At 41.8% G+C, this 27,936-nt stretch overlaps 1 protein-coding gene and 1 pseudogene across 1 annotated transcript; both read right to left on the reverse strand.

Moving 5' to 3' along the window:
* Positions 1-15,351: 15,351 nt before the first annotated feature.
* Positions 15,352-17,009, reverse strand: LOC133002112 (tripartite motif-containing protein 16-like; annotated as a pseudogene).
* A 3,136-nt stretch (positions 17,010-20,145) lies between these two features.
* On the reverse strand, positions 20,146-22,432 carry LOC133002111 (tripartite motif-containing protein 16-like). The gene has a single exon (XM_061071872.1). It carries the CDS (start codon positions 22,369-22,371, stop codon positions 20,707-20,709), a length of 1,665 nt encoding a protein of 554 aa, XP_060927855.1. The 5' UTR covers positions 22,372-22,432; the 3' UTR covers positions 20,146-20,706.
* Between the last annotated feature and the right edge of the window lie 5,504 nt (positions 22,433-27,936).

A 27,936-nucleotide genomic window follows, 5' to 3' on the forward strand; every position in this document is an offset into this window, starting at 1 on the left:
ATCCAATCCAGTAACTCCGGTGATAAACCTGATCAGCTGACGTCAGCTTTGACGACACTTCTGTTCGAGCACATAAAAAGAACACATGCTAAGTCAGGATGGCTTATTGTTCTATTCAACATGAATTTAAATTCAGTTTGTTGTTTCCTCATTCCTGCATGACAATCTTTAAGAGATGCCACATACAGCAGCCTGGGTAAAGCCTATAAGTTTCAGGATGGCCTCACATTACCTTGTGCAGTTTTATTTCCAAACAGCATTCGAAAATGCAGAAATGAGAAAACATGGTGGTAAGGAAATGTGTAAGTATATCCAAAGTGCAACGGGCCTGAACCTGTGCCGTTGTTATGCTTGTGTTGTTCTAATCCTGACTCTTCTCAGGTTGCAGTGCATTGAAATTCACTGCAGCAGAAGCAATATAGTTCTTTGATGTTGTGATTATCATGTCGGAGTTAAACAGAGGAGAAGAGTTTCTAGCTTCTGTGGCGAGAATCACTTTCACAGAGAACCGAAGGCAAGTCGAATCGGAGAAATGACAACACCCTGGGTAACCAGTGACAAGTCATTTTCTCAAGTGTCTATTGTGTATTGATCAGCGCCCGTGATGGTGCCCATGCAGCCATTAATGCAGCCTTAATGCACTTTAAACCCTCATCCCTGTCATCATTAGATAAATTCCATTGATTAGCACTGATGACAGAAAAGTGCACAGAAATGGAGAACCACCGTCCTCACTGGAAATCAAAGGCCAAGGACCCAGGAGACAGACACGGTGTTCCCATGTGGTCGTTCATCTGCAATGTTAATGTGCAATGCATGTGAAATACATTGTTTATTGATATGGTTGCGGCTTTGATGTGGGATGTAAGGATGGAGCGCAGAGATGCGTTTCCTCTGAACAACCACGGCTGCAGATACAGTGCGATGGAGGTTTCATCAGCTTCTGCAGAGCTGCTGATGAAACCGCTGTTTTCAGACTGTAAATGTAAACATGCAAAGACTGGAAAATGTGAGCCACTATTTTTAGAAATTAGGAGAAAGTCAAAGATAACTCTGAACTGTCTCTGACACTGGGTAAAAATAGAGTGAGGTTACTATTTTTACTGTCAGCTCAGAAACATCTCAGTTCGCACAAGAAAATTATGTAATATTGGTATAATATGTGGAGTCTTTGTGTGTCAGAAATATTTTTTCTACATTTGATTTTAACATTATATGTAAAATAACTTAAAAATCTTAATTATGTATTATTTATTTAAATAGAGTAGAAATACTTGTATCGTCATTGCAGAGAATTACAACAGAATTAGGCATCAATCGTGTTTGTGTGTTCAAACTTAAATAGATTAACGCAAATTTACTTATAACACACAATATAATATCAATATAAAACCTGATTATCACAAAGTAAAGCTCATGCCTCCACCAAGGCCCAGGAATCAAATGTTCAGAAAGAAAAAGGGAAAACAAATCCTGGATCCCCCCCCCCCACTGTGACTGAAACTTGAAGGGGTCTTTCTTGGCCCTTGTTCCATCCTTCTACCAAGTTTTGTGGAAATCTGTCCAGTTCTTTTTGTATAATCCTGCTGACAAATACACCAACCAAGCAACAAACAAACAAACAAAAACACAAAAAGTTAGAACATGAATAAATACAGTGGAATGGCAAATTAGTATAAAATTTACCTTATTTGGTGTCAGAGGATAAATGGTTCTGTGCTGCTGTTGGATGAAGTTGTTTTTGTTGTTCTGTATTCCTGATCATCGCCGAGGTCCAGACAGACAGTGTTGGTGTTTAGCAGCGTTCACTTCTCTCACAGCTCTGGGGCAGAATCTGTTTTTGGAGGCTGCTTGTCTGTGATTTAATGGACCTGAGGCGTCTACCAGGGGGCAGAGGGTGAATTCCTGGATCACACCAGGGGGCGTACTGTAAATGTTCTGTTCTGAAAATGGCAAAAAAAAGACATAAATGACTGAGTCGCTTAAATGTATTTTTGAAATGTCGTGAAATGTCATTACTTCAGGAGTGTTTTCTTTAAAGAGCAAAACCGCCGCGCCTGTCAGACATGATGGATAGCGAACATACTACTCAAACAGCTATAACAACCAGTTATCGGCGAATGGCACGTCAACAAAACAACGCAAAATTCTTTTTCTCAAAGTGTTTTATCCGTCCTTCACTGCCTCAAATCGACGAAACTTAAGTGGCATTTGAATGTCAGATTTGTGTATTTAAGTAAAAGTTTTTAAATGCTATATTATTAAAGAATCACACAGCCCATTTCTCAGAAGTCTAAATTTGTTTCTAATGGATGCGATCTTTCCATTGACCAGAGCTCCAGTTTCAAAGTGTGCCCAGGCATGACTGAGTCTAATGCTGCTGTTTGACTATTGCTCACATTGAGCCAACCTTGTGTCAAGGGGAGGACTCGCTTTGAGAAACCCATTATGGTGCAGTCCAGCGGTATCCGTTTCTCCACACTGGGACCAGTGCTGGTGTCTACTCTCATCTTATCATCGACATCTTCTCGGGAAGGTAATCCAAGAATGGTGAGTTCAGCAGCATTAGTTAGAGTCTTCTCTTGGCTGATGAATCACGGACGACCTGAAGGAAGGAAGATAAATGAATATGTCACACAAGGTCATTAAAGATCTTTATCACCTTTCCCGTCATTAAACACAAAGTCAAAATACATCCACTAGTATCCTGACTTTCTCTGAATCTATTTGCTGTTATCAACATTCATGTCCCTCGTTCAATGTACTTGGATCACACTTCACTCACAGATTTGTCCTTGTCATTCTTTTGAGACATTCACAAATCTAAAACAAATCTCAGCATGGCAGAGCTGTGACATTTCTTCCCCCGGTGACAACTTAGAGGAAAGTGAGCCAACCTTGAGCTGGGATTGTTTTGTGAAACTCAGTGGTGGAATGTAACAAAGTATTTTAATTTTTACTGTACTTAAGTAAATTTTTACGTATCTGTACTTCACTTAAGTAAAAATAATAGTGCATACTTTTTACTTTTACTCCGTTACATTTTGCAGCTATTATCTATACTTTTACTCCGCTACATTTCTACAATATGTGTCGTTACTTGTTACATTTTATGAACACAGTTTCGCCAAAATGTTGCTGTGACGAATCGGCTATGTGTGTACCAGCGGTCAACACACGCACACAGTCACACACGCAGCCACACACGCCAACAAACATTTCCACTCTTCCTGTTAAAGTTCGTAGTTGATCACTATCTAACCATCAGCTACTCTGTTGCGCTGGGCCGACGGAGGGTGCACACTCGTCAGCTCCGCATCTGGGTGACACACACACACGCACACACACACACACACACACAGTGGCCGGTAAGCAGCCGTCCGTAACACTCCGTGAAGAAGGAGGAGGAGACGTTTCTTTAGATTTAACGCCGCCACTTTATTTATTGACTGTCCACCGGGGCAACACTCTCATCACCTCTAGGTGCTCGTTCACTTCTCGTATATTCACACACTTCTTGTGCAAGTTGCGCCTTTCCCATAATACCCAGGTGCACAGCGTCACTCTCTGGACCCATTCCTTAAAGGGGCAAGCCATACCTGCAAATGTTGTTGCTTATAATTATTACTAGTAGGGTTGCAAAGGGGCGGAAACTTTCCAGTAAATTTCCGGAAACTTTCCAGAAACTTTCCATGGGAAAATAAGCTCGGGAATATTGGGAATTTTGAAAAAAAAAAAAAAATTCCCAAATTAAACGCTGAGCAATAAAAACATCATTCAAAACTCGATTTTAGAGATGTATGGAATGCAGCACACGCTGCACGTTGAATTTCAACCCTCCACTGTGCATTCTTCCATCACATGCACAGATAACTCCCAGCATCCTGCACACTACAGCAGGGCTATTGAGGCCTGCTGTAGTGTGCAGGACTAGTCAGGTACGTTTCGATGATATTACTGGGGAAAATATATTAGCATGCTGATTGAGGATTGTTCATCTGTTCATCTAGCCTATTTCCATACATTTATCTATTGATTTTTTACAGACGATTCCAAATGTTTGGCTAACTATTTATATCTCTGGCATTGCATTAGTGTTTTTTACATACTTTTTTCTCATCTTATTCTACAGAACAATGCCATGAGCACTATCTCGTGATGAGACATTTCACCTTATCTAATGTAGAAGGAAAGGCTGTGTACATTTGCAAATACTGTGCAAAGACCTATGTTAAGAATGACACAACAATGCAGAAGCGTATAGTCAAGTGCTCAAAGTTTCCTCAGGACTCAAATCAGCCTATGACACAACAAAATGTTTATATTTATGTCTGTATATGACAAGGTCAATACAGTTAGTATAAATTACCCACAACATTTCCAGTTTATTCCTGTTAATTCTCGTTAATTCCCGTATATTCCCGTTAATTCCCATGGAAAGTTTCCAACTTTGAATATTCCCGGAATTTTGCATCCTAATTACTAGTAGTGACATCTGTAGAGGCATGAGTATTACCAGTAGCTATATCTGCATTCTTTATCAAAATGGCACAGCCTAGACATTGAGAGACAACCTATTGCGTGAGTACTTTTACTTTTAATACTTAAAGTAAATTTAAAAGTAAGTACTTTTTACTTTTACTTAAGTAGGATTGTTGATGTAGTACTTTTACTTTTACTTAAGTATATATTTTCCTGGGTAAACTTCAGTACTTCCTCCACCACTGGTGAAACTACTAAATTTAGAACACCACACTGGGTTGGGCCTCAAGTCTCCATGCCAAGGATTCCACAATATACTGGAAAGAGTACATCAGGTCAGGTGACTTGTGCAGATTTCTCAGCTGCACATTCATGCACATAATCTGCATCCCATTGGATTCAGATCTGACAGGGAGGCCTTCCAAAATTCAAGCTAGTTTGAGACGACTTTTGCTTTGTGCTGGAAGTTCCCATTAGAATATTGTGGCCATAATGGGATGGACATGGTCAATAACAAAACCCAGGCCTGCTGTGGAACATTTACACAATGAATGACTGTTATTCAGGGATCCAAAGTGTGGCAGGAAAACATTTCCATCTCCATTATACCCCCAATGCCAGTCTGGTGCTGTTGACACAAGGCGAGTTGAGTCCATTAGTTCATGGCGTTGATGACCACCATCTGCACGACTCAGCAGAAATTCATCAGATTATGCAATGTTTAGACCAAGCTCGGTGTCTTGAGCCTTTGTCCACTGTTCTTGGACGACAGACGTGGAAACTGACGGGATCTTCTGCTGTTGTTCACTCACCTTAATGTACAAGTATTCCTAATAAAGTGATCAGTGAGTCTATTTCCAAGGTCACACGATCGTAGAATAAACTTATATGGAATTAAATATATTCCAAATTGTCTCCTGACTTTTCATAGTTACTTCAGTATTAAAATATTATTACAAGTAAACTGTATGAAAATGTTTTGAAGGCAGGTGTTTTTGTGTGAATAACAGTGAAGGACACGTCTCTGTGATTCACACAAAAACACTTACTATCCAGAAATAAAGATCTCAGATGTGAAAGCTGCTATTTTGCACCAATGTCATAATTTAGAAGCCAACTCTGAGGGGGGTGGAGCCATGGTATGTAAGCCCCGCCAATACACATGCTCAACCAATCACAAGTGAGAATAAAAAACAACTGTGTGATAACCACTACCTTAAATGACAGAAACCATCTTTGGGAAACTTTCGTTTGGTCCATGTATCGTCTTCTAACAAAATGGAGGCAGGGTTCATGACCTATACTGCAGCCAGCCACCAGGGGGTAATCAAGATGCTTTTCTCCTTCACGGAGCTGCCATGTCATCCATCTTTACTCACAGCAACAAACCAAATGATACATCCAATGTTTTTTTTACGAGCTTCTTTCAATTGTTGCCTCAGTCCGGAGACACTCACATAGAAGATCATTGTAGTTGTGCGTTGACAGCACCGTTTGTAAACATGCAACCGATAAGTCGCTGGAATTGTCCAGTCTAAACTTAGCACAACAGAAACTGGGCATGAATGCAGGAGGAGGGGGGGGGGAAATCAGTTGAATGTCCACACTTGGTGTTTACTCTGCGGCGCCAATAAATCAAACTAACGCCGAGAAACAGAGCGAACCCGGGGCCCGAGCGCTTAGGGACAGTTACAAAGTGGGCAGTGTGTTTTTAATCGCTTCATGCCACACTCGTCCCTTCTGCAGGCGGCGAACAAGCTTGTCGATCTGTCCCAGTGAACATCAGGGGAGAACACCTTGAAGCCCACAGCCGCTATCTGCCGTGGAGCAGCGGCGGTAATGATTAAGCATCAGTCCAGCGCGCTCCTCTCATTTCCAAACTATCAGTTTCACCTTCTCCACTACATCACATTTGTGGAGCAGAAGGTAATGATCCACTTGGGTGACCGCCAAGTCATTTTCTTTCCCGTGCTCTCTCACTCACCGTTTCATTCTCTCGTGTCTGTTTCTGTCTGTCGCTCACTCTTCCCCCCCCCCTCCCTTCAACCACCGCCCTCCACATCTCACAGTTTTGGTATTCATTTTGCAAGTTTGCCTGCTGAGATGAACCAGCCAGGCCCACTAGAGGAGAGAGTCGGCCCTGTGAACCGTCTCCGGCAGGAGGTCACGGACGCTGGCAGTTGTTTTACAGACTTCTTTACAGCCGTCGCTGAGCATCCAAAAGAGGTGGAGAGGTGAGAGAGGTTGTGCACGCTGCGATTATTGGCAGTGCACTTTACCCCGCTGTTTAACTTTGGATATCAATCAAATCCACAGAGAGAAGTGTTTGACCGAGCCACTGGGCTATAAAAAGTGATTATATTAAGATGCTTTACTGACTACGGGTTTTATTGCCTGATGGATTTTTTAAAAAAGGGTTTAACAAGGATTACCAAGAGTGATTGGCTACAAATGAACGATCGCAAATTTACCTGTCTGAAATTGTTGTCGTCCACACAATGAAACCAGAAGGTGGAACTGAAGTGGGTGAGGCCTCGGTTGTTGTTGTTGTTGATGTTTTTATCTATTTATCTGACATAAATCATGTTTAACGATGGCAACACTGTTCTGACTCTGAACAAACACGGAGGGATGGTGCAAGTCTGTGTGCTTTTCTCTGTCCCTGCTTTTTTGTCTATTCCGCACAATAACTGTGTCCAAATTTGTGTAAGCCAAGCAGACCGTGAAGGTTGAACCATAATAAGACGTCCGGTCGATGGTGGAGTTCCTTGACTCCGTGAACAAACTTGTCCAAACCTCAAAATTCAGGCCTTTAAAAAGGTCATAGCAGCCGCTCCCCACTGGGTTGTTGCACCTTATTTCAGCGTACACCTGTTTTATAGGTGATGGATGAGATGTTCTCTTTTAAAGCACAAACGCTGACTGTCTACAACAAACCTTCTGCGAATCAAAAAGGAGCGAAAGGTTTCAAACACGGGTCAAACAAGCTGAACTAGTCCAGTGCGTCCTGAGTTGTTTCCACACAAAACGACTCTCAGGAGAAGAAATTCATTAGCGGAGCTCCCAGTGTATTTTTTAAGTGAATTTAAAAATGATCTCATGAACTTATGAGCTGACCGGGGAAAACCTGCACCGCTGCAGAAACCGGATCCGTTCACAGATGCAAGAGGAGGTCACTGGCATTGAGCAGCCGGGGCAATAATCTCCCACAATGCTCACAGACCACATCTCCCTGACTTAGCACACAAGTTAACTTGTGAGGCTCAGAAAATCCATATGGTGTGTGTACACTGGGTGTGAGGGAGGGCAGTCTATCCACGCATTGTTAGGGTGCACATCAAAAGGAAAGGGCGAGTTCCCCCCCCCCCCATAGATTAAAAGGTATTGAGGAGATTACATTTTCCAACAAGAACATTATTCCTACCGAGTGCAATTACCCTTTTAGAGTTTGGCCCATGCATTTCAATTAAAAGTGACTTGACGATTGCATAACCAAGGTGAAAATGTGTTTTTTAAAAGAGAGGTACACAGATTGAATACATGGCACGTTGATGCAGCTAATCTCAGCCACATCCCTCTAGCCTTGTCTTGTTTATCTTCTCTGTGCTCATAATCCTCTTTATATAATAATTAATGAAACGCCTCTGCAGAATGTCTTGAAGTCAGACGCCCCGTGTGCATATCACTGGGGCTCGGATCTATATTCCTGCACAGAGAAATCGTAAAAGGGGAAACTTGGGATTTCCAGTCGCAGCTAGAGTTGACATTTAGCCGGACAATGGCTCAGAGTTCCAGTAGCACCACTTTTCTCTCTCAGCGAGCTTGGCTCCAGACAAAAAGGAACAGAGGAGAATCATAAACAGGTTGGATAATGAGACTGCGATAATTATCTCGGAGCTAAGGCACAGTTTGTAAATGTGTCATGCTCCTCTGCTCAATTACTCCATTTAAGACCCATTAACACCAAATGTCCCAACATTATTGTAGAACTTGTTTATTTGATTGTAGTCTTTATTAATCAAAGTGTAATTGTGACCTTTGCTAATTACTTGAGGCAAATAGGGTGTGAATTTCACACAGATTAGACTGGAAAGTGAGGATTTGCTAGAGAAACCGTTCTTCATATTAGATTCAGAGTCGGTGCACAGTCGGCCTGTTTGCTCTCCTCTGTGTACAGTCAAACAAGCTAATTGCACACCTCTTTCCACGGGTGTCTTTACAGGCAGCAGAGACCACCTGTTAACGAACGGGGCCAAATGGCGGTCTATCCACCGAGCAACAAAAGGGTATTGATGTGTCATGCTTGAGGTTGCGGCAATTTCCACCTGTGAAATGCAAATGTGACCTGGGCAGGGTCCGACGTGGCCGGCATGCCAAACGAGCTCATCAAATGGCCACGGAGTACACAGCTCCGTTGACCCGCTGCTGCCGCGGATACATCCACAGTGTTTCCACGCCGCTCTCTCTCCCTCGGCTCGCCGGCTCGGGGTCGTTCAGCAGCGAGTGGGAGGGAGAGAGAAAGCCTTGAAGTTGCCTATTGTGAATAGCTGCGTATTCGGCAGGAGGCGGTGAATAGTGACACACCTCAATCTCGCTTTGTGCCGCTTTGCCGCATTAGAACATTCAGTAATGTTTTACCGTGAACCAGCCTGAAATCATCACAGTGTATTTCTGTAAAGAGATTGATAAATCACCTCTCTGCAGCTCTAGGAAACATCCGCAGATAAACATCTCGGTGCAGATGTCTGAAGAAAAGCACTGGAGCAAGGCAGAGTTTAAATATTATTCATTGGTTCAAGAGTGAACAAGCCGCCCTGCCCCAAGCAGGAGGTTTGGTTGTCGAGGACGGGAGGAAGGATCTTCATAGATCACAGGGATGACAGCTTTCGGGGACAGTGTTTGAAAGAAAATCGAGACAAATCACGGACATAATGATGTTCTGGGAATACAACAAGACAAGAAGTAAAATAAATATATATATAATTTATATTGGCTCTTTCCTGATATAGATTAAACAGTATAGCCTAGAGCCTGACTGATATGGCTTGGGGCCACATTGCTACTGGTGTTATTGAGTAAAACAAATTTGACCCCAAAACTTTTCGATTCATCTTTTGTACTTAAGAGGTTTCAGGCATGAGGTCAGACATGGTTTTTTTTTTTTCACTTTCTTTACACTTTTTCTCCGGGAATAATTCAAAGATCCTAATTCAAAACATCAGGCATGTGCAGTACTCAAAGGTGAGTGATTATGGCACCAAAAGAACACTGAATCATGTGGCAAGTTTGATAATGACTGACATCTCCCAGATAAGGTCAGGGCATGGGAGGAAAATGTAATGGGAGACACGCTTGTCCTCTCAGAGCAGAGTGTGACCAGGCTTCTAATAAACTGCAGATATGTCGAGACTAAATGGAACAAGTGAAGCCTTGAAAATATATAAAGCCGAGTACTGTTTGTTGATGTATGAATGTGAGGATGTTACACTCCTGTATAGCGCCTTACATTCTGTCCACACTCCAGACGCTCTGTATTCTTTGCTGTGCACATTTTCTGTGATACTGTGTCGCAAGTACAGACATCTGAGAAACAACGGGAGGCTCAGAGCTTAGATAGGTTTCACGCAGTTTTACAAAACTCATGCATTATTGATGCGTCTGCACCTGAGAAACTTTCGGGTCCGTTTTGTTGGAACTTCCTGTTGAATTCCTTGAAGCCACTTTACAAACGCCAGCCTTGGAACGGGGGCTTGGACACAATAAAGTTGGGCTTCTCTTGTTCAGAGGCATGGCATTAGCAGCAGTGAGCCCAGTTGGAAGCCGAGTTCGCTGCAGGAACTCATCAAGAAAAGGGGCCCCACCTCCCCACCCCTGCTAACCTGTCTCTTATTGCACAAGGTCTGATGCGGTACAATCTTTTTTATTGCATGTCATTGCAGCCAAGCAACGCTGTCATTCCCGAGCGCAGCTGCAGGACCCTGTCAAGGAGGGTGTCCTCCTATTTTCCTCAAGGTGAAGTGGAGTGCTCTGATTTCAAAGAACTTCTTGTTTGTCCTCTGTCGGCGTGTTGTCCTTGAACCAAAACATCATCCCTTGAAAGCTGTTTACGCACAAGGGTCATTGCCTTCTTTCTCGTGCCTCCCCTGTATTTCATTAACCTTTTTAACAAGATTCTGCTCCAACATTACGGACATTGTTAACAGATGTGTGGGTTCTTAGGTTAAAATACGCTGCCTGTGCATCTCAGAGAATCAACAAATCTGACGTCTGGATGAATGAAGTGTTTTTTTATTTATAACCGTCAACACTGTTGATTCACGGCCAATGAGAAAGCAACAAACAAGGCAGCCAGAGATGTAAATATAGACGGACAGAAACACTGTTGGTCTGTCATTAATCTCCTTCAGGATGATTTTCTGGTAAATTAAGTAGTATCTCCTCAATCACTGGATGACTCTCACTTATGGGCCCTTCTATCAGAGGGCTTCACTTGAAGGGGAACAAATTACTCAAAGAAACGTTAAGATAAAGGTCAACGAGCTTGAAGAACCACCTGAAGATAATGATTTGTGTCGAGGGGAACATATTGTTCCACCGCAGTCTGGGAAACAACTTCCCTCATCAGGTAGGCAGAGGCGAAACCGATAAAAGAGCAGAGCTCAAGATTAACCAGTAAATATTCATGACAGCATGAGAAACCATAAGGTCATGATGACTCCATCATGAGAACCAACTCTTTCAACATGCGATCATTCAGAGGCGGGAGTTGTGCAGTGTTCTGGCTCAAGGGACCGGCTGATCTGTTTTGGCGAAGTCCCTCCATCTACCCTCACTACAACAAGGCCTCTCAGCCAGAATTCTCCTGCATTGTTTACATGTTTATGATTAGTTGAGTCTCACACGGAGCCACCATCTGCTGGGAAGTGGCATGTAGAAGTGGAGTGCCATTAGGCCTCTTTATTCTTTTGTGAGCGAAAGAGAGAAATAAGGAGGAAGAGCTGGGCGGCCTCCAGTACACATTCAGCGAAGTCCATTGCCACGTGTGCCCTGAAGCCATAAAATGTGGTATTTATGCCTCATTAAGTGTTGCATTTCTTGGCATTAGTGTTTAAAAATTAACCCCAAACTAGGATAAATTGCACAGATGGTGCTTGGCAGCCAGTGCCCGATCCGGTGAACACTTTCACAAGGCTGCAGTACCTGCCCAGGAACAAGCATCACCCCTAAAACAAAAATTACAAGCTGTAGCATGTCTTTAGTACGACATTTGGTTCTTAGCATCATGTTTGAAAACAAGCTAAAGCCATTTAACCTTTCCATGTTGGAGAACTCCAGACACCACTGGTTTCCATTTGCTAATCTAGAATGTCATTCAGTAGAGGCACGACAAATTCCCTTCCACCGAGCTGCACCAAATTGCGCACACTCATTTATGTCTGAGCCCTAAATATGACATATTTAATCAAGATCCATAAATTATCCCATGGGAAATTGGCTGAAATGTCAAAGAAAGCCCTGTCTTGAGTAAATAGATCTCTTCGTCTGGATCAATGCCAAAATGTAATGGGTTCTTTTTTTGGCCCATGTCCCATCCTCCCACCAAATTCCGTGGAAATCCGTTAGTAGTAGTAGTTTTCGTATAATTTTGCTGAAAATCAAAGGGGCAAAACCACCTCTGCACTGGTAATTATTACACTCTGTGCTTGGTTAAACATCAAGTCTGGATTAAAGCTATTATCATTATTAAATTGCTATTGTGTAGTAATTGGGTTTAAAAGCAAATAGATATGAAAAGTCTTCTTCAGCCACTACTGCATACAGCAAGTGAGAAACAGGTGTATTAAAGGACATTGAGTCAGGCTTATTGATTTAAAATACCAACTCACAGGGTCAAAACCGATTGAGCGCTTGGCCTCGGCACTAATGTATCTTTGACAAACATTCATCCTGACAGTGCACTTCAGCGAACTGCAGAACGTCAGTTGTGAAAAAGTGAGGATGTACCTTCCTGTTTTCCATTATTAGAAAAATGTCTTCATTTCAAATACTAGTGGAGAAGTCCTCACATCCGTAGAAACATATCGTCAGGGGCGAAGACGACAGGCTAAACAGGCTACACTTCTTTTTCTTCAATCGTTTAATGCCATCTAACTTCCTGTATTGGGTCATACAGTCCAAACTAAGAAATTGTTATTTTGCAGACAAACCAAACCGTGGTTTAGTTTGAGAACGAATCCCCCTCTTTGCTCTTGACCTTTATTTGAGTAAGTTGGTCCGGAGCCGGGTCCAAGGCACCTTTTGTTTGTTTGGTTCAGCCTAAACTGAAAGGACCGAAGTTCAGGACCAAACAAAGTCGGTCAGAAGTTGTTCAGGTGTAGAAGCTGCTTTGAAGAAATGGAACATCAGGCTTCCTCGTGCTTAACCCACCTGACAGGTAAAACATGCTGGTATTATTCGTTAACCACCAATAAAAGATGTATATGCTTGTTTTCTGTTGCTCTGTTGAACAGCCTGTGATACGTGTGGCTGCAAAGTACTTTAAAAACTTCTGAGTGACCCAAATGGACTTATTCTAAAACTTAATTCTGAGTTATGTGGGAACTATTTTGCTAAATTAAGTAATTAAAAGTTATTTCATGAGCTTTGTCTCGTTCCCTGATAACTACTGAGGGTTTATTCTTTGTTAGTATAACGTTTTTTATGATTTTAAAGCTCTTCTTAAAATATATATTCGGCTGAAAATGCATGTGGTTGCTCTTAGTGACATATTCACAGAGAATTACAGAGCGTATTAACATCTTTCAGCTTAGCGCTGTCGTTCACTCTGCTCAACCGTGTGACTGCGGATTTTTGGGTGCAGTGAGAAACTGCGAGTCTTAAACCCAGACATCTTGTTCCTGATGTCTCTTCAGGAGGCAGACAGACAGACAGACAGACAGACAGACGCCCTAATTGCACCCTTAGTGTTTTTGTTTTTCCGTTTAGCTGCCATCCGTCTGCAACATGCTTCACTGGAGGTAGCTGTCATTAGATAGAGATGGCGGCGCACCTCCGGTTAGTGAATGTGATTTGATTGTTCCAGCGCTTCGTCTTCCCACTGTCGGAGGTGGAGCTCCTCCCGTCGGGCGCTGGGCCACTAACAGACTGACGTAATCAGGCGGAGACGACACACTTCACACTCACCCCGAGGTTGATAACCCCCATGATGCATTTGTTCACTCATAGCGCTTTCTTTTGACACGAGCGAGTAACGCAGTCAAAATGAAAGCGATGACAGAAACGGAGTGTGGACAGATTGCACTTCACACTATCTGGAAGAAGGATGTTTTCTGTCGTCAAACATTGTTCCTCACGCACAGCGAGTTAAAGTGTAAACAGTCACATATTATAGGACAGATTTGATTCTGCACCTTTTTTTAAGCAATATCCCATCTGACAGGAGGACAGAGTTGGAGAGGTTTTTAATTAAGAGTTTTGTTTTAGTTGAATCCTTTCAGTCCCAAACAAAAGTTCAGTTTAAGTATGACTTCTATGTATCTGCTTCTTAAAGTTTATTATTCCCCCTAAACATGCATCGAGTAAACGTGTCTGCTGGCGAACAGCCTCGGGCTGATGTCGCTGTCCTGTCACCCTCATCATTACAACAGCAAGTGGAAAGGGGGGGGGTATATTTGTAGAGTTGTGTTCTTCTCATTAAACAGACTATACATGTGAATGTGTAGATTCTGTGGATGAGGGAAGAGATTTCGGGCCGAGAATCCTTCTGGTGTCTAATACTTGGAATTCATGTGCAGATACCTGTTATTAAAGATGAGATGAAATGTCGTCTGGACCTAGAACACTTACCAAAAGTATCACTGTTTGTGTTGAAAAACATGACTTGTCCGACTTTGTAGAGTAAACAGAAGTGTTTCAATGGATGATCGCTGTCTGCACTAGAAGCCCCAAAATAGTGTCCGTTGCCCCCAGAAGCAAATTTGTAGGGAAGACACCGACGAACTTGGAAGTGGAATGAAGACAAAAGAATAGAATGGATTTATTCTTTATTTCAACTTTCAGCCTCTTCACACATTAGATTTGTATTGCTTTATACATATGTAAGAGATTTAAATGTATAATCACATGTATAAGAAACACATGTGATGAGAGCTGCAGAACGAACCCTCAGAGGGACTCGATCAGGACACCCTCCAATGGAAATGTTAGTTCAGATCAGGAAAATCCAAAAGAACAGATACCTCTGCAGAAGCAGATCAATATACCCATTCACTAAATATGTAAATACAATGAGGACGAATGGATTCACACTTTACAGAGTCGAGCCCTAATAAAAACAAACCAGGTTCCACATTTACAATGTGACCAAACATCCCATAACACTGATGGTCTGTAAATCCAATCAGCGTGTAGTTGATCTGGTGGACATGTTGACGACCTGAGGTCATTGCTCATTTCATCAGTAAAGTCTATTCAGTGACTCTTGTTCAGTGAGTTCATGGAAACACACTCAGTTTTTTTCACCTTCATCTCACATGTGGAAAAGAAAATAACAAATAATGAGCTCATTGATGAGGATCAGGATCAACACAGGTTCTTAAACATCACACAACCTGATTTCTACATTGATTTAGAAAACAACAGCAACATTAGTTCATTCAAACACATTCATGTCAGGGTAATTATAGATTTCTGTCTTTACAAAGTGAGAACTAAATATGTGTGATAAAGGAAGGTCAGTGTTTGATTGACAGCTGATCTCTGTGCAGAGCAGAAACGTCACCACGACAAACTTTGATCAACAAACATGGAGACAAAGAAAGTTAAAGATTTACACACAGAATCTTAATCACTGCTTTTAATGACTCGAGTCTATTTGAGTTTACAGAACTCAGCTGTGGCTCCAGACCAATAAACATTAACTCGAGCATAGAGAGCCTGCTTGAATGTGGTCTGGACTCTGTGGAGGAGAGTCATGGTGTCAGACACGCTGTAGAAGGACAGAACACCTGCACTGTGATCCAGGTACACTCCTACTCTGGAGGACACAGTACCTGACAATGGAGTGATGATGCTGTTGTAATAAAGGTTATAATGGTTTCCAGCATAAGTTAATGACCAAGATTTATCATTGTTTCCAAATACACATTCTGAGCCTCCTGCTCTGCTGATATTCTTGTATGTGACTGCTACATAAACTCCTCTCACCTCCATCTCCCAGTAACAACGTCCAGTCAGACTCTCTCTACTCAGGACCTGACAACAACCAGTGAATCTGTCTGGGTGATAAGAATAAGACTGTTCATTAGCCGCTGTTACTTTTCTGTTTCCCTCAGATAATAACACATGTCTGTTTACTGTGTTTGGATCCAGTTTGATTTCCTGTGAATATTTTAAGAAGTCCGCTCTGGTCTCTGGCTCTGGTTGTGGCAGTAAAACATCCACTTGAGACACAATCTGTAAAATCTCTGTCTCTGTCTCAAAATGTCCTGTAGCTGACCTCTGACCTGGGACACAGCTGCTGTCACGTCCTCAAAGTACCTCAGAGGACGGATCCTGATGCTGGATGAGTGTGTAGATTCACTGAGTGGTGACAGTGAGGGGTAGTTGTGTAGAAACTGGTTGTGGTCCTCTGTGTCTGAGAGCTGCTTCAGTTCATGGTCTTTCCTCTTCAGCTCAGTGATCTCCTGCTCCAGTCTCTCCTGAAGCTCTCTGACTCGACTCACTTTAGTTTCCTGCTGGGATCTGATCTGCTGCTTCACATCAGAGCTTCTTTTCTCCAGCAGACGGATCATCTCAGTGAAGATCTCCTCACTGTCCTCCACTGCTTTATCAGCAGAGCCATTGACGGCCTCCTCCTCCTGTTGAAGCAGCTTCACGTCTTTCTCTGTGTCCTGGACTCTCTGCTGGATTGTTTGTCTCCTCAGCCCGAGCTCTCTCTGCCTCTCAGTCCTTTCTGCTGCAGCTGACACTGTGTCGTGGTCTTTATGTTCCTCAACAGAGCAGAGATAACAGATGCACTGCTGATCAGTGCGGCAGAACATCTTCATCACCTCGTCGTGACAAGAGCAGATGTTCTCCTGGAGCTTCTCCGAGGGCTCCACCAGCTTGTGCTTCTTAAATGGAGCTGATTGAAGATGAGGCTGGAGGTGTTTTTCACAATAAGAGGCCAAACAAACCAAACAGGACTTGAGAGCTTTCAGTTTTCTCCCAGTGCAGACATCACAGGCCACATCTTCAGGTCCAGCATAGCAGTGATCAGCAGGAGCAGCTTGGAGTCCAGTCTTCTTCAGCTCCTCCACTAAAGCAGCTAACATGGTGCTTTTCTCCAGGACAGGCCTCGGTGTGAAGGTCTGTCTACACTGAGGGCAGCTGTAGCTTCCTCTCTCCTCCCCTTTGTCCCAGTGGGTGTTAATACAGCTCTTACAGAAGCTGTGTCCACAGACAGTAGTCACCGGATCCTTCAGTAGATCCAGACAGATCGAACAGGAGAGTATTTCTCTGTCCAGTTGATTTTCTTGCTGCGCCATTTCAGCTGCTGCCAGTGACTGTAGAACAGTTTCACTTCTTCTGAACAATCAGATCTCTGCTCCTCCCTCTCTCGTTCACTTCCTGCAGGGACTTATCTCCCACAGTTCACAGCTCGTTGTTCACTGGTTCTTACACTGACACACCTGTGAAGAGAGGAGACACAGACATAATCTGACTGGAGGAGCTGGTTGTGAGTTTTTATCTGTGTTATCACATCTGAAAGTGAATAGTTGCACTGGGAACGGTCACATTCAGCTCACAACAGCACAGGTTGTAAGATTCACATTCTTCAAAGTTTCCAGAAAAGTTGACAAATCTTTTCAATAACATAAAAAACAACTTACAAAGGGCTTCACAAAAATACATCAAAACACACGTATGAAAGAGTCAAAGTATAAAAACACTACAGGTGACAGAAATGTAATCGTGACCACATTTTAAAAAGTAGCATTAGATCAAATTGTGGTATGGTAACAGCACGTTTGAAGTTAGGATTTAAAGGAAGCTTCTGACTCAGCCTGCTATATTTCCTCAGGTTGTTTCAGAGACTCAGACTCTTATTTCTAAAACTCTGTCCCCCTCAGTGTTAAGCTGAGCCGTTACAACAGCACATGCAGCCAGAGATGATACAGACTTACAGCAAAGTTAATGGCGTTCTAAAGAAGAACAATAACAAAGAGCAAAGGAACCATGTCAACAACTGTTCAGCTTCTATCAAAGAAAATGATAAACTGCTCAAACTGTTTCTATATAATACAAGTGACACCAAAGTTATTTCTGTTCTGAAACAGTTTGATGAAGTTTGTCTGTGACAGAGCAAAGAATAGATTCCCAGTCATCAGGAAGCTAATCCTGAGTTTTTTTTTTACCGTTTAATGTTTTAACTCTGCAGAAATTATAAAAAACCTCTTCAAGCAGCAAAGTTTATTTTGAGGGTTAAACCTCATACAATTTTTAGGGTCAAGAAGATTTGATCAAGTCTGGATTCAAACTGTATGACCCAGGAGCGTCTGTCCGTGAGGTGACGACGTGAAACATTGAAGCAACACCACAAACTCGTTGGGAAGTTTCATCCTCATGAAAATCACTAGCACGATAAACGGAACAACATCAAATCCACAACATCACAATATCTCCAATATGTGGCTTGTGTGTCAGGACTCAACTCGACGTCTTCAATCTGAAACTTAACCAAACCATTATTTCTCCACTTCTTTAAATCTGTGTGACGGACTCTCTTCATCCACTGAGATCACAAACAAGATCTTGGTTTGAAAATTAGCCAGTGGAAGAAAACTTTGCTAATTTCTCTGCGATGAAGCTGTTTTAGTGCAGAAAAGCAGCAAAGACAGAGACTGAACATGAAAACTGAGGTTTGTGGAGTTTCAGGAGGAAACTGCCTCAGTTATTCTCTCACAGGAGTTTCACTTAGTCTCCATCAGCTTTGAATGAGATCCTGGAATGAAGACAAAAGAACAGATAGGATTTATTCTTTATTTCAACTTTCAGACCTCTTCACACGTTATATTTGTATTGCTTTATACATGTATAAGAGATTTAAATGTATAATCACATGTATAAGAAACACATGTGATGAGAGCTGCAGAACAAACCCTCAGAGGGACTGGTTCTTCCACTGACACACCTGTGAAGGCGGGAGACACAGACATAACCTGACTGGAGGAACTGGTTGTGAGTTTTCATCTGTGTTATCACATCTCAAAGTGAATAGTTGCACTGGGAACGGTCACATTCAGCTCACATCAGCCCAGGTTGTAAGAATCAAATTCTTCAAAGTTTCCAGAACAGTTAACAAATCTTTTCAATGGAATATAAACCAACTTACAACGGGATTCACAAATGAAAAACACAAGTAAAAATACATTAAAACACATGTCTGAAAGAGTCAAAGTATGAAAACACTACAGGTGATAGAAATGTATTCGTGACCACACTTTAAAAACTAGAATTAGATCAAATCGTGGTAAAATAACAGCACATTTGAAGTTTGGATTTAAAGGAAGCTTCTGACTCAGTCTGCCATATTTCCTCAGGTTGTTTCAGAGTCTCAGACTCTTATTTCTAAAACTCTGTCCCCCTCAGTGGTAAGCTGAGCTGTTACAACAGCACATGCAGCCAGAGATGATACAGACTTACAGCAAAGTTAATGGAGCTCTGAAGAAGAACAATGAGAAAGAGCAAAGGAACCATGTCAACAACTGTTCCGCTTCTATCAAAGAAAATTATAAACTGCTCAAACTGTTTCTATATAATACAAGTGACACCAAAGTTATTTCTGTTCTGAAACAGTTGGATGAAGTTTGTCTGTCACGGAGCAAAGACACGATCCCAGTCATCAGGAACCTAATCCTGAGGGTTTACCGTTTACTGTTTTAACTCTGCAGAAATTATAAAAAACCTCTTCAAGCAGCAAAGTTTATTTTGTGGGTTAAACCTCGGACAATTTTTAGGGTCAAGAACATTTGATCAAGTCTGGATTCAAACTGTACGACCCAGGAGCGTCTGTCCGTGAGGTGACGACGTGAAACACTGAAGCAACATGACAAACTAGTTGGGAAGTTTCATCCTCATATCTTCAATATGTGGCTTGTGTGTCAGGACTCAACTCGACGTTTTCACTCTGAAACTTCACCAAACCACTATTTCTCCACTTCTTTAAATCTGTCTGACGAACTATCTTCATCCAATGAGATCACAAACAAGATCTGGGTTTATAAAATCAGCGAGTGGAAGAAAACTTTGCTCATTTCTCTGCGATGAAGCCGTTGTAGTGCAGAAAAGCAGCAAAGACAGAGATTGAACATGAAAACTGAGGTTTGTGGAGTTTCAGCAAGAAACTGTCTCAGTTATTCTCTCACAGGAGTTTCACTTTGTCTCCATCAGCTTAGAATGAGATCCTTGAATGAAGACAAAAGAACAGACTGGATTTCTTCTTTATTTCAACTTTCAGCTTCTTCACACATTAGATTTGTATTGCTTTATACATACATAAGAGATTTAATGTATAATCACATGTATAAGAAACATATGTGATGAGAGCTGCAGAACAAACCGTCACAGAGACTCGATCAGGACACTCTCCAATGGAACTGCTATTTCAGATCAGGAAAATCAAAAAGAACAGAAACCTACCCAGCAGCAGATCAATATGCCTGTTCACTTAATATGTAAATACAATGAGTACAAACCTCCCATAACACTGATGCTTTGCAAATATTACGAGCGTGTAGTTGATCTGTTGGACATGTTGAAGCTCTGAGGTCATTGATCATTTCATCAGTAAAGTCTGTTCAGCGATTTCATGGAAACACAATCAGTTTGTTTCACCTCAATCTCACATGTGGAAAAGAAAAGAACAAATAATCAGCTCATTGATGAGGATCAGGATCAACACAGGTTCTAAAACATCACACAACCTGACTTCTACATTGATTTAGAAAACAACAGCAACATTAGTTCTTTCAAACACATTCATGTCAGTGTAATTATAGATTTCTGTCTTTACAAAGTGAGAACTAAATATATGTGATAAAGGAAGGTCAGTGTTTGATTGACAGCTGATATCTGTGCAGAGCAGAAACGTCACCAAGACGAACTTTGATCAACAAACATGGAGACAAAAGAAGTTAAAGATTTACACACAGAATCTGAATCACTGCTTTTTATGAATCAAGTCTATTTGAGTTTACAGATCTCAGCTCTGCCTCTATAACCAACCCTAACTCCAGCATAGAGAGGTTGAGTGAATGTGGTCTGGACTCTGTGGAGGAGAGTTATGGTGCCAGAGACTCTGTAGAAGGACAGAACACCTGCACTGTGATCCAGGTACACTCCTACTCTGGAGGACACAGGACCTGACACTGGAGTCTTGATCCTATTGTAATAAAAGCTATAACTGTTTCCATCAAAAAGTAATGACCAAGATTTATCATTTAGTCCAAATTCACATTCATGTGAGTCTCCTGCTCTTCTGATATTCTTGTATGTGACTGCTACTTCAACGTCTCTCACCTCCACCTCCCAGTAACAACGTCCAGTCAGACTCTCTCTACTCAGGACCTGACACCTATCAGTGAATCTGTCTGGGTGATTAGAATAAGACTGATCTTTGCTCATATGTGTTACTTTTCTGTTTCCCTTTGATAATAACACACGTCTGTGTGCTGTGTTTTGATCCAGTGTGATTTCCTGTGAATATCTTAAGAAGTCAGCTCTGGTCTGTGGCTCTGGTTGTGGCAGTAAAACATCCACTTGAGACACAATCTGTAAAATCTCTGTCTCTGTCCCACTCAAAATGTCCTGTAGCCGACCTCTGACCTGGGACACAGCTGCTGTCACGTCCTCAAAGTTCATCAGAGGACGGCTTCTGATCCTGGATGAGTGTGTAGATTCACTGAGTGGTGACAGTGAGGGGTAGTTGTGTAGAAACTGGTTGTGATCCTCTGTGTCTGAGAGCTGCTTCAGTTCATGGTCTTTCCTCTTCAGCTCAGTGATCTCCTGCTCCAGTCTCTCCTGAAGCTCTCTGACTCGACTCACTTCAGTTTCCTGCTGGGATCTGATCTGCTGCTTCACATCAGAGCTTCTTTTCTCCAGCAGACGGATCAGCTCAGTGAAGATCTCCTCACTGTCCTCCACTGCTTTATCAGCAGAGCCATTGACGGCCTCCTCCTCCTGTTGAAGCAGCTTCACATCTTTCTCTGTGTCCTGGACTCTCTGCTGGATTGTTTGTCTCCTCAGCCCGAGCTCTCTCTGCCTCTCAGTCCTTTCTGCTGCAGCTGTAACTGTGTCATGGTCTTTATGTTCATCCACAGAGCAGAGATAACAGATACACTGCTGATCAGTGCGGCAGAACATCTTCATCACCTCGTCGTGACGAGAGCAGATGTTCTCCTGGAGCTTCTCCGAGGGGTCCACCAGCTTGTGCTTCTTAAATGGAGCTGACTGAAGATGAGGCTGGAGGTGTTTTTCACAATAAGAGGCCAAACAAACCAAACAGGACTTGAGAGCTTTCAGTTTTCTCCCAGTGCAGACATCACAGTCCACATCTTCAGGTCCAGCATAGCAGTGATCAGCAAGAGCAGCTTGGAGTCCAGTCTTCTTCAGCTCCTCCACTAAAGCAGCTAACATGGTGCTTTTCTCCAGGACAGGCCTCGGTGTGAAGGTCTGTCTACACTGAGGGCAGCTGCAGCTTCCTCTCTCCTCCCCTTTGTCCCAGTGGGTGTTAATACAGCTCTTACAGTAGCTGTGTCCACAGACAGTAGTCACCGGATCCTTCAGTAGATCCAGACAGATCGAACAGGAGAGTATTTCTCTGTCCAGTTGATTTTCTTGCTGCGCCATTTCAGCTGCTGCCAGTGACTGTAGAACAGTTTCACTTCCTCTGAACACAAACAGATCTCTGCTCCTCCCTCTCTCGTTCACTCCCTGCAGTGACTCAGCTCCCACAGTTCACAGCTTGTTGTTCACTGGTTCTTACGCGTACACACCTGTGAAGGGAGGAGACACAGACATAATCTGACTGGAGGAACTGGTTGTGAGTTTTTATCTGTGTTATCACAACTCAAAGTGAATAGTTGCAATGGGAACTGTCTCATTCAGCTCACAACAGCTTAGGTTGTACGATTCACATTCTTCAAAGTTTCCAGAAAAGTTAACGAATCTTTTCAATGGAATAAAAAACAACTTACAAAGGGCTTCACCTATGAAAAACACAAGTAAACATACATTAAAACACACGTATGAAAGAGTCAAAGTATAAAAACACTACAGGTGACAGAAAAAAAACTGAGGTTTGTGGAGTTTCAGGAAGAAACTGCCTCAGTTATTCTCTCACAGGAGTTTCACTTTTTCTCCTTACAATCTTTACAATTTCAATAGGGCCTTCCACTGTCTCCTGCTGTTCGGTGCGTGTGCCCTAAAAAACATTACATGGATTTTTAGAATTTATTACGAGGTTGTATTGCATGTTTTCTTTTTCTCGATAATGACAGCAAATTTATAAATGAATGATGGAAATAAAAGCCATCAAGCTATCGAGATTCATGATGAATTAGTCGTGCATGATTCAAGCTTGAATGAAAACGAAAAGTTATAAAACACATTTGCTTAATTTGTGAAAGTATCTCTAAGCAAACTAATCAGTGAGATTCCTCTGAAACTGACAGCATCTGTCAAAGCAGTGAGCATCATCATCATCACACCAGGAGGAAGATGTGGAAGGGAAAGTGGAACAAAGAATGAAACTTCTCTGTATGCTCCGTCAGTCCAGGGTAATACTTTGTGGTCAGTCACAGCTAATCCATTAAAAGGCAACCATCCACTCAACCTCTCAGGAAGACCAATTCCCCCAGAAAGCCTCGGGGGTGAAATGTGACGCAGTCTCAACACGGCTCCTCTGAGGGTCATCAGGGACCTGTACACATTGATTAGTAATTGTCCTCGACCCCCCTCCTCCTTTCCTGAGAGGCTGTTTGTCCCGGAGGGAGGCAGCCGTTCCACCGCAGCCGGGCCACGGGGGCCATTCAAGTGCAATCAGAACAAACAGACTCAGGATAAGCACTTAGATGGGAGTGCATCGGCCGGGACTATGAGCAAAAAGCAAGAAAGTCTGCAGGCAGGACGGGGGTGCCGCAGTGGATTAGGGCCACATTCAGGCAAAAAAGGAAATTTAAAATAATGTTCTGACTTTGAGAGATTGACTTTGTATGAGGGAAAGTTGCATAATATAAAAAAACAATAAAGTTCTGATTAAATGAGAATAAAGTAGCAGAACAAGAATAAAGACAAATTAACAAACAGGGGAAAGGATTGTTAGATGCAGCCTGAATTTGCCTCTGGCTGCTAATTCTATGATATTATGGAATCTAATTGCCAGGATTTTTATATTTACTTTAATTTGTATGAAAGGTGCTACATAAATCAAGATTGATAAGTATGATAAATATGCTTTATACTCTCATGTCATTCTTTATTTAACACTTCTCACAGAAATGTCTTGTGGCACCCGGAGGAATACAGATAAAGTGATAATTAGTGCAGGTTAACTCACATCCACACTGGATATGAAGACTCCTCATGTTTTACAATTACATGAAATGTGTGAGTCATGCAAAGCGTCCACTCAGGCTCCGACACGAGTCATGCTCCTGCAGGTGGTGGCTGAGTTATACCAGTTCCATGGATGAGCATCTCCCCCCCCACACACACACACACAATTTGTTTAAAGGCTGCAGTCTTTTGCCGTGACCCACTTCTGCACAGGCTGATCAGCGGTGCACAGACGTGGAGTCGCCCCCCCCCCCCTCCCGCAGGCCAGGGAACCTCAGAAGAAGATTTGTTTTTCATTAGAAGCCTGAGCAAACAGGACAGTAGGAAAATAGCAGACCGGCTAAGATATATGGAGCCCATAGAGCCGGGGTCCCGTCGTTAGCCACTTGTAAATTATGGCCTGGTTTTGAGTTTGTTTTTTTTGTCCAGTGTTCACAGACAAGAATTACAAACTTATATTAAACTGAATTATACCCCCCCCCCCCCCTTCATGTCCCCTCAGTGGTGGCAGTAAGCACCTTGAGCTATGGAAGCTGCTGAACATGGCCTCGGCAGTTTGGAGACACACAAGCATCTACGATATCTCCTGGATAACAAGTCCTGCTGTGCATTAGAAGAAGTCAGATAAGAGCAAGAGTTTCTATTGCAACAATTAAATGGATGTAAAATAAACGATGTGCAAAGTTTCTGTAAACGCAACTCTGCAGTAACCTGGGTTATTTGATGCCCAGAAACAAAGAGCTTTATGTATTTAGTCTGATACAGACCCCATGTTCCCTCTGCATCTTCATTTAGTTCCCCATGTGATACTTATAAGCTGCGTATGAAACAAGAAACAATTTCCCTATGGTTCATATCGCACATTTATATAAGTCAACAACTTGGTGGTGTTTAGCCGGACTTGACTTGATTTTAAAAGTATTAATTGATGCATTCTTTCAAAGTAAAATCGCTATTCTCAAAAAGAGGAAATGTGGAGACAGAGGCACTTTGGCATCATTTATAAGAATAACTCTCCTGCCAAAAACAAATTCAGCAAGAGAAACTGAACTAAAATGGCACCAAATCAGACAGCAGTCATTTTTCCTTACAATCATTGTTTCCTTTAGGAAAATACTTTTTCACCGAACTGTAATTCTTACAGAGCACATTCACAGAAAACAACCATTTGACAGGAACAGTGTGACAGACATTTATTTCTCCCAATGTTCGGAATTAAATTAAGTATATCTTGTCTAATTTCCATGGGTCCATGACATGTTAGTCTCTTTGGAATGATTGAGTTCCCAGATAGCAGAGGGATGTGGGATAATTCAGGCAATGATTCTGGTCTTGTTGTGGCTTGGGCAAAAATGAATGTGAGCCTAAAGTGGCCCACTTGTAAAATAACAAATGTGGCCCAAATATCCCAAAACAAAGGGTTCAGGAACGAGGACTGTTACTTAATTTAAGTTGAAGTAGATACTGACTGTATTTTAAAATACAGAAGTTTAACCAATAGAGGATTTACTTCACATTGAGTCACGTTTGATAGACACGGCCCATATAAGTATGTATTTCTTTCATTTTAAAGGTTTATGTTTTGATAAGGAACCGTCGGGCTCAGGGACACTCTTTTAGATTTGGTCCTTTCATAGGATCAGTTGACAATAATATAAATAGTCTTAATTTCTTTCTGTTGAGAATAAATTTCACCATCTCCACTTTCCACTTTGTCTCTCTTCTTCTTTGTGCACAAATGAACATGATGAAAGTTTTTTCCATCCACCGGCTCACCAGCCACGGTTGGTTTCTCTGAAACTAATGTTATGTGACATTCTCGTCTCTGAAGTGGCTCAGGTTAATCAGTTCATTAGCATAGAGTTCATCGCACGGCGGCTGTAAATGTGTTCGGTTCTGTGGCCTGTTTGTTCAAACTGTGTGTTAGTGAAGTAATGTGACAGTAAACCAGCCTTTTTTTTTATATATTCATTTATTTTTCTAGTTTTTCTTGCGCTCATAAAGTCTTTTAAAGAATCTTTAGAGAACGCTGTTTATCCCTGATCAGATTGTGTTAGACAGCTGGACATTGCTTGCTGCTTTACACTGTTTGGCTAATTATTGACTGTGTTTGACCAAGGTTAAAATTAAAGCTGTGTTTTTTTTGGTTTCAGTCACTGCCCACTGAAAAGGGATGACAGAGGGCGAGGAAGAGCGAGCTGAGGGAGGACATCTTTGTGAGGCTGAATTTTAAAAAACTGCAGCCACAGAACATCTCCTTGAATGAAGACTGAAGTATTTATGTCTCACGACTTTCAGTAAAATTCTACGTACGATTGTTTGTTAGGTCGTTAAAACGGATTTGGTGTAACAAAGCCCATATTGTCATCTTTTGTAGCCTGATATGTGGATCGTAAAGCGTGCGAATGGAAGAACTATAATCAAATTGACATAGTGTGCCAACTTCAAGCTACAGCACAAGACAGTGATTTCCCCACATGCTTTTATTCTGCCATTCTGAATTCATGCAGCCCTTCACTGCTGCAGGATCTTTATTTTTTCCTGGAATGGTTACACAGTAGAGACAGACTATTATACTGTAATATAAAACTCACGCAACTACTTTCGGGTTCGCCCCTTGCAAAGGAAATACGGAGCAGCAAATGGATCCGAGATAATTCCTTTAGGGATGAAGCACAGAGCGTGGAGCGTGCAGTAAAATGTTTTAAAGATCTAAGATCTGGACAGTTTTCAGAATACATTTGTCCTCCTCCATCTACACTGGACATCTTACTGCACTGATCTTTATGCCCAAACCCGAGAGTGGAATAAGGATAAGAAAGTGGTGCTAAAGTAAAAGTCCTGTTACTTAAAAGAAATTTTACTCCAGTGGAAGTAAAATGTGCTTTGATAGAGAGACGGAATAAAAGTTAAATGTACTGAACACAGTTTGACAACACTATTGAATTAAAGCGTATTTTTTGGGCAACCATATACCAGATATATATATATATATATATATATATATATATATATATATATATATATATATATATATATATATATATATATATATATATATATATATATATATATATATATATATATATATATATATATGACTCAGGTGAGAGGTCTGCACTTTGGAGCTTGTGCACACAACTCCACAGCGGCTGCAACTGACAAACACAGACAGAATTGATTTTTAGGAAATGCATCGCAGTATTTATAGTGGTTACCTCAGTGACCTACAGCAATATTATGGGTGTCTCCTGTTGATCCCTCGAGGTCGACACACACCTGACTGCATGAGAGTCTAGGTGAACTTCTGTGGTTCTTATAGGTTTAAGTTCACAGTTATCCATTGATTTATTCTATTATTTCTCAATAACCTTTATGACTTTGCCATCTTCCCTGGTGTTGTGTCCATTAAGCTTATAGTGTTGAGACTGGGTGGTGGGTTCATTTGTTGAAAAAAAAATATATAACTATGATAAATCCACTTTGTTTGCACCGTGGTTTAACAATGTTCAGAGAAATGACACGATTACAATAAAACAAAGCAGATAAAAACAAATAACTATAGAATACACACCATATGCACATTAAAATACAACATACATTAACATGTCAGATCATTTTACTCTGTGATGACTTTAGATTCAGTAAAGTAAATTACTTTGATGCTGTTAGTGATCATATTTCTGTAAATACAAATAGTCTTATTGTAGTTTCCCTTCACAGCAATTTAATGTTTCTTGTTGGATCTGACCTCACGTCAGCACATCCCTCCATAAACCCATCCGCTCCTTACACCTGAGTTATGCCTATTATTCTGTAGTTGATCTGAGATCTGCTGTCCCTAGAGGGGGGTGCGGT

The sequence above is a fragment of the Limanda limanda genome, chromosome 5 (assembly GCF_963576545.1).
Source record: "Limanda limanda chromosome 5, fLimLim1.1, whole genome shotgun sequence".
In the NCBI taxonomy this organism is placed as follows: domain Eukaryota; kingdom Metazoa; phylum Chordata; class Actinopteri; order Pleuronectiformes; family Pleuronectidae; genus Limanda; species Limanda limanda.

Coding starts and splice junctions, on each gene's coding strand:
- LOC133002111 (XM_061071872.1), bottom strand. CDS start 22,371: ATGGCGCAGCAAGAAAATCAACTGGACAGAGAAATACTCTCCTGTTCG.